This window comes from Penaeus vannamei, chromosome 33 (genome assembly GCF_042767895.1).
Source record: "Penaeus vannamei isolate JL-2024 chromosome 33, ASM4276789v1, whole genome shotgun sequence".
NCBI classification, from domain to species: Eukaryota; Metazoa; Arthropoda; class Malacostraca; order Decapoda; family Penaeidae; genus Penaeus; species Penaeus vannamei.
Genome location: NC_091581.1, coordinates 5,224,245 through 5,234,247, shown reverse-complemented (window position 1 = coordinate 5,234,247; position 10,003 = coordinate 5,224,245). Strand labels below are relative to the sequence as shown.

The following is a 10,003-nucleotide window of genomic DNA, read 5'->3' as shown; positions in this document are numbered from 1 at the left end:
CGCTCCCCAAGGGTTTTGAAGTCACTGGAGTCGGACTGCTTGAAGAAGTCGCGGAAGTGTGCTCCATACGGCGGCATCGTCACCCTACAGTGAATCACTTTAATATCAATTTCGAAAACTGAATGTGTTCTTATTTACTCTGTTCAGAATAACCTTTTTCACTACTTCAACCCAAGAATTACATTCAATGTACAATGTTCTGTTGCCCTGGCAGAACCAGAACCCTGAGACTCCCATGTGAAAGATCCGTTAACAAACCTGGCTCCTGCACTGACTAGTTCCTTGAGGGTCTCTGGGCGAGCGGGATACTTAGGGGCAGTGAGGGAGGCAGTGAGGTTGCCACGATAGGCCGTCCCCACGATGAAGGCGAACACGAGCCACAGCGCCAGCAGGAGGCGGCAAGAGTGGGTGCTGGGGAAGTATCCGGAGAGATCCTGGCCCAGCAGAGTCCGAATGATCTCCTGCACCGCAAGTTTAGGACCGATGGCGCCCTTTGTGAAGTCCTCGGTCCCGAAGCGGACGATCTGAAAGGGACGGTAGCATTTTTACGCAAATAAAAGCGGAAAGCAATGCACACCGTATATCAAAAATTGCTTACGTTCGATGAAGACATTTCCCTGGTCAGTCATTTTATCTTTCTTTGCAAAATAAAGAAGACAACGTACCAGTATTAAGGGTAGAGGCATTATTATTACGACGGCCAAGATGGCAGCCCAGACGCCATCAGTTAGAGGGTAATACAAGCTTTGCCAGCGGGGCTTGAGGGCGGGCTTGGCCATGGTGAAGGCGTGGAAGGCGTACTCAAACATGTAGGAGTAGTCGTAGCGGAGGAGGCGGTTCGGGAACACAGCGTAGATCACGTTGGCGAGGAAGGACGTCCTGTCTTCCACACGGTCCGTCACCTGGTCGCAAAACGTGGTTAGTTTCTGCTTCACTTAGTGTGATAAAATGTCTCGGCAGGGCATCCGTACCGATGGAAAGGGTCGTGTTGGAGTTGTCTGTCAGTGGTTATTTGTATGTCTTTTGTGCGGGCGGGGTCTTTATGCAAGGATTTTACAAAACATTTATAGTAAAAAAATAATGTACGGTTTATATTGCCAGTACAAAAATCCAGTGACGATGAAACTACCACACCGGTAATATTTCAGGACCTTGTAAAGGTCCGAATTTCAAGTACATATGCACCAATATCCGAAAAAAATGAACCCTCACCTCGTCCCAGTTGGCAGTAGGAAGAACACGAATGGAAAAGTTGAGTGCCCCCGCTATGGCCTCCAGCATGAGGTAGTCTGTCCCCGTGAACCCCTTGGTCGTGGTGCCGTCAGGGGAGCTCTCCTCTACCGTGTCCCAGTAGGGCGGGAAGGGCAAGGCGGTCACGTTCACGGTAGCCCCATGAAAGCTGAAGAACATTCGCGCAGACAACAGAGAAATTATGGCAACTGGATTATAATGGTGAAGAAAAATGTTTAGTGAAGACTGTAAACACAGTTCTTATCTTTGCTGCTTGTTTCAAACGATTCGTTCTTTAATACGTCCTTTGATATATGATACGTCCTTTTGATATGTCCAAATTATATGTCATTTGATATGCCCTTTGATATATGATACGTCCTTTTGAAAGCTAAAACTTACTTCAGAAACTTCTGCGGGAAGAGAGAAAGAGGGGAGAGGAGCTGCAGTCCCCGCGCTCGAGACCAAGTGGCCACTCTCACCGTCGAAGGCCCTTGGTCGCTGTACGGCAGATGTACATACAGACCACAACTAAGGAGCAGAAATACTAAATCAACTATTCATGGATATGATGTTTAGTTATTTCAGTAAGCGGCTAATTGCAGTTTTACAAAACGTAACTGAACTACTCGAAAACATTCATGGGCTATATATCTTTCGTAAAAATCCTATAAATCTTTCGTAAAAGCCCTGTAAATCTTTCGTAAAAATCCTATAAATCTTTCGTAAAAGCCCTATAAATCTTTCGTAAAAACCCTATAAATCTTTCGTAAAAGCCCTATAAATCTTTCGTAAAAGCCCTATAAATCTTTCGTAAAAGCCCTATAAATCTTTCGTAAAAACCCTATAAATCTTTCGTAAAAGCCCTATAAATCTTTCGTAAAAGTCCTATAAATCGTGACAATCCTATAAATCTTTCGTAAAAATCCTACAAATCTTTCGTAAACATCAACAAGAAATTAATACCCCAATAAACTACCTTGCAAACTCCGTCCTCTCCTCCACATTAAGGACCATGGCATTCATCATAGAAAAGGTCCAGTGGGAGGCCATGACGTGCCTCAGGTCCTCCAGGGGAAGGCGCGTGAGGACCAGGAGTCTCGTGGCCCACACCAGGAGGCGATTCTGCAGCGCCCACTCCGCCACCGACGCCAGGAACTGAGGCTCCTCGCTCACGGCCAGCACAGTCACGCACCAGGAGAGGAGGCGGAGCTGTGCGGAAGAAGAGCGTTTCATGGCAGATGCAGTGGGGAAAAGACAGATATGTACACGCTGGATAATTGAAAAAATACGAAAATATATCTGCATTTTACTTCAGAAGGAGTAATACTGAATGTGCCTCTGATCCATTCTGTATTTTTCTCTTTACTTACGCATGAACACATCAACAGACATAGACAGTTGCACACACGCAGACACACACACACCCATATGAGTGTGCGTTTCATTACTTATATATATGTGTGTGTGTGTGTGTATGTGTATGTGTGTGTGTGTGTGTGTGTGTGTGTGTGTGTGTGTGTGTGTGTGTGTGTGTGTGTGTGTGTGTGTGTATGTGTGTGCGTGTGTGTGTGTGTGTGTGTAGAGCGAGAGAGATAGATAGATAAATATATAGATAGTTATATATTATATATATAGATATAGAGACAGATCGATATAAATATAGATAGAAAGATATAGACAGACAGATAATGTATATTTATATATATCAAGACATACATATAGATCGATAGATATATATGCCTACCTCCCTAACTCTCTTCATGATGTGGACTGCCTGGGCTTCGGTGTCATTGTCGTTGAGTCTTTCCCGCGTCACTTGAAAAACACCGACCCCCATTGGGCCGCCTAGACTCTGCATTTTCTGTCGAGCATATAGATGCCTATAAATAACTCATGCCCATTCCCTTGTTAATCAGTATAATGAATTTGATGTAATAAATCCGACTGCTGAGATTTTAACAGAGCAGTTGTTCTTGCTGTGTGTAGCTCATTTATAGTGCTATCTAGATCTACGATTCCGAAACTGTTGTCTCACTTTCTTCAATAAATCTAGTTTGTGCATTGTGTTTTTTTCTACCATAGTATCAACACGGTAGAGTGTTTTTCCATTCACATTAGATCGCTTATGCTGACATCGACGACACCTGATAAACACTGTAGATAGAAGAGGAGGAAGTCGAGCCATCGGAGAGGAAGACGAGAGAACAGGACGAATCGGAGACGGTGTCGAGCACGGCGTTCACTGCTTCGCTCGCATGTGTTAAGACCTCTTGGTTCTCTGTGTGGAGGGCGGTGCGGGCGGTTAAGGTGGGGATAAATAATTGGTTAGATATGTTCTGGTAATTTTACGTAATGGTTCCGCCTAAAGGATCGTGACGATTTTGGTATCGCTGGATTCCTCTCATTTTCTGGTTTCCTAATATGTAGAATTCGTTGCGCGGAAACCCAGAGGAGAGGAGGACAGGGAAATTGCTGGTCAAAACATTAATAATATACACAGAATTAGTCAGTATATTGTCTAATGCAAGGGGGCTGTTCCGCCTATTGGGGGCTGCAGTTCCCCAACCCCCGCCCAGGAAAACAAAGAATCCACGTATTCACGACAGTAGAGAGCGCCCGTAGCCAAATCTGCCCGACGTTCTCCCCTGCCGTAAATACGTGGAGGAATCTTTGTTTTCCTGGGCCGGGTTTGGGGGGTGTTAGCCAACCATGGGGGGTGGAGGACGCAGGTGTCATAGCCCCCTGCATTAGAGATTATGGTGACTAATTCTGTTTATGTTATTCATATTTTACCCTGCAATTTCCCTTCCATGCCCTCTCCTGCTATCAGGGCCAAGAACGTGGGGGGGTTTAGGATGTGTCCACGCAATAACTTCTATATATTTGTTATCCAACGACAACAAAATCATATACACACACACACTGAATACATACATGTCGAGTATCTTCATTTTCTTTCACTCAAGGACCTGTCCACTGACCTGCAAGTACCGGATTCTTGGCTGAGACCTTCAAGTGGAGGATCGCGAACGAAAGCAAGAGGAGCAGAGCAGCCATGATGGTTCTGAGCTGTGGAAAATGTTTATTATTCTCATACTCTCTTCTTTTTTATTGTTACGTACCTTCATATGGTTTATATAGATACAGTGTACCTATTGTCTTAACCAGGATATGGATGCCCTAAATACAGAAGTACTCCAGATAAAAAAAGACTTTCTTTACGAAAAATATACATTTGTTAAGCTTGGCGCGCTGTGATATAGTGCAAGAATTCATAAATAAATTGCAGCTTCCAAACATTAGGATCGACACTGGAAGTACAAAGAACATTTTCCTTTGATTCGTAGATTTTCGATGCCAATCTAAGTTCACGAAAAAAATAAAAGAAAAGAAAATATATTTTACTAAAGGTAATCATTCTCACTAACTGAGGACTGAGTAAGCGGAAGAAACTTCAGATTTTGAAGCTTTTTCATTGGCTGTGTGATTGTGTTCGTTAAACATGATGGCAGAAACGGAGCCTTTGCTGGGACGGGAGACAAACGTGGAAGAGTTAAATAAATCTTGTTAAAGATTTATTATATCTATTATAAGTTAAATGAGTTAAATAATTCCCTCTCATTTATTCATTTCCAACCTGCAGCCTTCGATCCACCATGACATTTTATTTCCTGTTAACTTTCCTCCATCAGTACTGAACTCATTTTCAAAATCAATATGCTTGCCTTAAATCGAAATACTAATTCCATTATGTATTTATGCCTTCTGCTTTCATTTTATGTTTCTAAACTGCTTTCGTCATGTACGCTTCGAAATTCTGTTTTCTCCATGTGTAGGTCTAAATCGTGTATCTTTACGTGTGTCTACATTTTGGATATGTGCGTCTAAAACCTTTTTTTTTATTACGAGTGAATCTATTCTTTCTTTTATTTTGTGCATATCCAAATGTTGCATTTGCTATGAGTGCATCTAAATTTATTTTTTTTTGTGTGCATATCCAAATGCTGCATTTGCTATGAGTGCATCTAAATTCATTTTTTGTGCATATCCAAATGCTGCCTTTGCTATGAGTGCATCTAAATTCATTTTTTGTGCATATCCAAATGCTGCCTTTGCTATGAGTGCATCTAAATTCATTTTTTTAATGCATATCCAAATGCTGCATTTGCTATGAGTGCATCTATTTGTTTTATTTTGTTCATACCCAAATGCTGCTTTTGTTATGAGTGCATCTATTTTTTTTCCTATCCAAATGCTGCTTTTGTTATGAGTGCATCTATTTTTTTTCCTATCCAAATGCTGCTTTTGTTATGAGTGCATCTATTTTTTTCATATCCAAATGCTGCTTTTGTTATGAGTGCATCTAAATTCTTTGTTTATTTTGTGCATATCCAAACCTTGCTTACATGATGAATCCATCTAAATTCTGCTCTTATTCGGTGTATATCCAAATCCTGATTTTCATTATGTGTGCATCTAAATCCTTCTTTCATTATGTGTGCGTTTAAATTTTGTCTTTATTGTATGCGTCTGAATTGTGTTCTCAGTGTATCCAAGTATAACCGACTTTCATCAAGTTTGCGCTTAAATCCTCCTTTCATTTTGTGCTTTAAAATGCTGCTGTCACTATATGGGCGAAAATGCTGTTATTATATGCCTCTACAACTTACTTTCATTAAATTTGCGTCTAAATTCCGCAATTTTTTGTACATCGAAACCCTGATTTTACTATCTGCATCCTAATCCTGTTTTCATTACTGGTGCAAGTCCAATTGCGTTGTTCACAGCTAAATCATGCGTTAATTACCTCTGCGTCCAAATCCTACTTTTATTATGTCTAAAATTTGCTTTCCCTATGTGTCTTATCCCTGCTTTCATTATGTCTAAAATTTGCTTTCCCTATGTGTCTTATTCCTACTTTTATTATGTCTAAAATTTGCTTTCCCTATATGTCTTATTCCTGTTTTCATTATGTGTCTAAATTCTGATTTCCTTGTGTATCTTAATCTTGCATTCATTATATGTGCGTCTATTTTTTGTTTTTCCAGTGCATGTCTTGTTTCTGCTTTCATTATTATTTTCTATCGTATACATCTAAATTTTATATTTGCTATGTGAATATTCTTTTTTAAAATTTGGTTTGCAACTAAATTCTGCTGTTATTATTTGCATCTAAATTCTTCTTTTATTTTGTGCATATCCAAACCTTGCTTACATGATGAATCCATCTAAATTCTGCTCTTATTCGGTGTATATCCAAATCCTGATTTTCATCATGTGTGCATCTGTTTATCCAAATTTGATAAAACACATATATTTTTTTCACGAAAATGTACTTGTATTCTAAAGTAATTTCACCGAGAAATTTGTGGACACACGGATCAATTGATAGCCATGCTTCTCTACTCACTGACTTGTTATGTTTTTGTTTGACCTTTTAGCTGGCACAGGAAAGTATACTTGAAATATAAATTAGATAACATGGAAAATACCAACAGTAATAAATATGGTTTGTTTACATGTGATTTGATGTTGTGCGAATTAAATTTACGTCCATTTTCTTTTTTTTGTCCGTAAGATGAATTCCGGTTTCTTTTAATATTATATGCCATGCTTTAGATCCCATGCAATGGTAATTTATCACTTTTTGTCATTTATAAGGAATTACGTTACTGTTCAGAATGATATGCATAAAAAATCATATCTTACAACTTCTCTCGCCAAGATGAACTTTAAGTATTGCTTCAAATTGTATGTGGATTTATATGATCTCTCTCTCTCTTTCTTTTACTCCCGCCTTTTTTTCTGTTGCAGATTTGGAGTTCAACCTTATGGAAGACACCAGTACATTTGATTTTTTTACTATTATTATTGTTTAATCGGGCCGTTAATTATGTCATGCCCTCGAAAAATATTATAATTACAACCCTGGTCCAGGAATTAATTACTGCGCGATATTATATATTGAAACCCAGTGACTCAGGAAAAAACGTTACTAAACACACCATCTGCAATTAATTCATAGCAAATAGTATGTGCCTTCAATCTGCACCTTATCAAATGTCTCAGAAGGTAAATCTATAATGTTTGACTTTGCTTAACTGTCCGCAACAAAATCTGAAGGAAATGCAATGCTAACTTTGACTTAACACAAGATTTCTCGATTTATTTAAAGTGATATGGCATCCTGAACTCCAGTGTAATCGCAATGCATTTGTTATGAACGGGAACATAAAGAATAAATCAACTTGTAAAGGTACAGCTTCCGTGAGAAACAATATTTTTTCGTTAGGGCGAAGTGGAGGAGGTGGGAGAGAAGCAGAAGCGATGAAGGGATGGGATGGGAAGAGGGGAGAGAGAGAGAGGAGAAAAGAAAGAGAGAAATGGGGAGTAAGAAAAAAGGAGAGGCAGTGAGAGTGATACTGAAGATGATACACCTCACGCACTTCAATGCAAGGTCTATATAAGTACCCCAAGAGAAACCCGAGAGGGAGAGGGAGAGGGAGGGAGGGAGGGAAAGAGAGGGAGGGAGGGAAAGAGAGAGAAAGGAAGGGAAAGAGAGAGAGGGAGGGAAAGAAAGAGAAAGGGAGGGAAAGAGAGAGAGTAGGAAAGAGAAAGAGAAAGAGAGAGAGAGAGAGAGAGAGAGAGAGAGAGAGAGAGAGAGAGAGAGAGAGAGAGAGAGAGAGAGAGAGAGAGAGAGAGAGAGAAAGAGAGAGAGAGAGAGAGAGAGAGAGAGAGAGAGAGATAGGTTTACAAAGCAAAATACATGTGCTAGACATCGAAGGCCATATAGCGCTATAGAAAGGGGTAGTAGCAAAAAGGGCAAAGAGGGGGTTCTGTTGGTGGTTACACGTCGAAAGTCGTTTATGTCATCTTGACGTATGAAGAGGATGAAGTAGGTAGGAATCGCATGCGGAAAAACTCCGAAGTAATGTAAAGGAAAATAAAAACAAAAGGAGGAAAAGAATTAAAGATGAAAAGGAGAAAGACGGAAAAAGAGAAGAGAGGAACTGAAGTGGCCTCGTCGAAAACGAATTGCCTTAAAAGCCGGAGACACGAATCGTATATCGTTCAAGATAGTATGATATTGAAAGAGGCAAAGAGGAATCAAGGTAGAGAGGGTGAGTAATACGCGGTTCAACTGGTCTTGTGTACGTTTAGGACCAAAACTTGTGTCCGAGTGCCCAGCCAGACGTAGAGTTTCAACTGCGAAAAGCATCGCCGTAATGGACTGCACATGCCTCTCGCCTGAACAACTCAGCGTATAGTAACGAATTTTGTTGTTAGGAACTATAAATGTATCGTATAAAATCTCTAATGTAACTTTTGCTGAATTTATAGATACTGATTTTTTTAAGCGAATTACAGACAATATTTTGAAATTGCACCCTGGAAAGTCCGGAGAGACCCGGGGAGAAACACGCCCCACGTCGTGTTATCGCTGGCTCCCTTCGGCTCCAGATAGCCACGCTTACGGCCATCCCTGCGCGTACACAAGACCAGTTGAATCGCGCCTTAAACGGGCAAAGATAGGGCTTAACAAAGGCCATTAGATCAAAGTTGTTAAAGGAAGAAATGTGGGATTCTGCAAGGATGTCCGTAGGGTAATGTAGGGATTAGCAAAAGGAGAAAGGGACGTTTAAGGGTGATTAGATCAGTTTCAGGAGAAATGTCAGGAGGGAGGGAATCCAGGGAAGAAGGTTGTGGATATTTACACGTGTATCCAGAGGTAAGCGGAAGGGATAATGGGTAAGGAAGGGGTGTAGGGGAGACATGAAGAGGAGGATATATGTCGGCAGATACTTTGAGCGTAGAGGGAATGGAAGCAGAGAAATTAGACAATGCATGAGGTGTAGACACCTTAACTTGGGCCATCATTAGATAGTTCTGAATAGTCTTCCGAGAGTTTCTGAAGTGGATTTGGTTGCGGAGGTCTGATAATAAAAAAAATCGCATGAGAGAAGAGGAGATAGATGTCTGAGGGGTAGAGGAAGGCGTAGGTGGAAGAGAGGGTGTGGTAGATGAGGTAGAACGTCTAGATTGTCTGCTACGGGTAGAACTAGGAGGGAAGGGGTAGGTGTCAAGGTCTATATAAGTACTAAATATAGACCTTGGTAGGTGTCGGGGCTGTGTTTGAGATTGGGGTGTCTGGATTTATAATCGCTAAAGAATTTGATCGGGGAGGAAGAGGTTTGAAGTGAAAACTTAAGATGGAGGAGGAATAGATAGAGGGGTGATGTAGAAACATCTTGGGGAGAGGGGTGGAGTGAAGAGTAGCACTGGAATAGGAAGAGAAAAACCTCGTCGACGTGCTTCCTGTATGATCGCACGTAAAGTAAGGCCATGTTTGAATTTAAGAATTACCGCCTCTCAGTCAGGTAGGGCACCTCCTCTAAAATGCGTTATGGGAGCCACCACAATTGGCATACATGCGTGAATGTGTAGAACAGTTATATCGATCATTACCAGGTTGGGCATTCAGAAGGCATCGGGCTGTGGAGCGGCAGTGTTTAGCAGGGTGGCCTAGACGCCAACAAATCTGACGGGGGGAGGTTGAAGTAGTCGGACATGGAGGGACTCTCCACTAATATGAATCTTGGTAATACTAGTGGGTTTTACGGGGGCCTCTAGGGGAGAATGGTGCTGCATTGTACTGACACTGCACCATAGTCCATGAGACAGGCGAGTATGTCTTCTCCACAATCTGCCCAATCCTTGACGTAGACAGGGCAGTTTGTTAAGGAGATGGAGACAGTTCCGGTACAAGTAT

The 10,003-nt window shown here is 41.3% G+C and overlaps 1 protein-coding gene across 1 annotated transcript in view; it reads right to left on the bottom strand.

Annotated features, from left to right (window-relative positions):
* LOC113805270 (ionotropic receptor 21a) overlaps positions 1-4,386 on the bottom strand; it is a 5,929-nt gene extending 1,543 nt beyond the window's left edge. Inside the window, exons 1-9 of the mRNA XM_070145206.1 lie at positions 4,215-4,386; positions 3,378-3,511; positions 2,978-3,094; positions 2,210-2,442; positions 1,633-1,761; positions 1,213-1,399; positions 666-902; positions 259-524; positions 1-84 (exon numbers count right to left, since the gene is read on the bottom strand). The exon at positions 1-84 is cut by the window's left edge and continues 54 nt beyond it. Of these exons, the coding sequence (XP_070001307.1) occupies positions 1-84; positions 259-524; positions 666-902; positions 1,213-1,399; positions 1,633-1,761; positions 2,210-2,442; positions 2,978-3,094; positions 3,378-3,511; positions 4,215-4,290 (1,463 nt within the window). The 5' untranslated portion in view covers positions 4,291-4,386. The remainder of the gene's footprint in view (positions 85-258; positions 525-665; positions 903-1,212; positions 1,400-1,632; positions 1,762-2,209; positions 2,443-2,977; positions 3,095-3,377; positions 3,512-4,214) is intronic.
* Between the last annotated feature and the right edge of the window lie 5,617 nt (positions 4,387-10,003).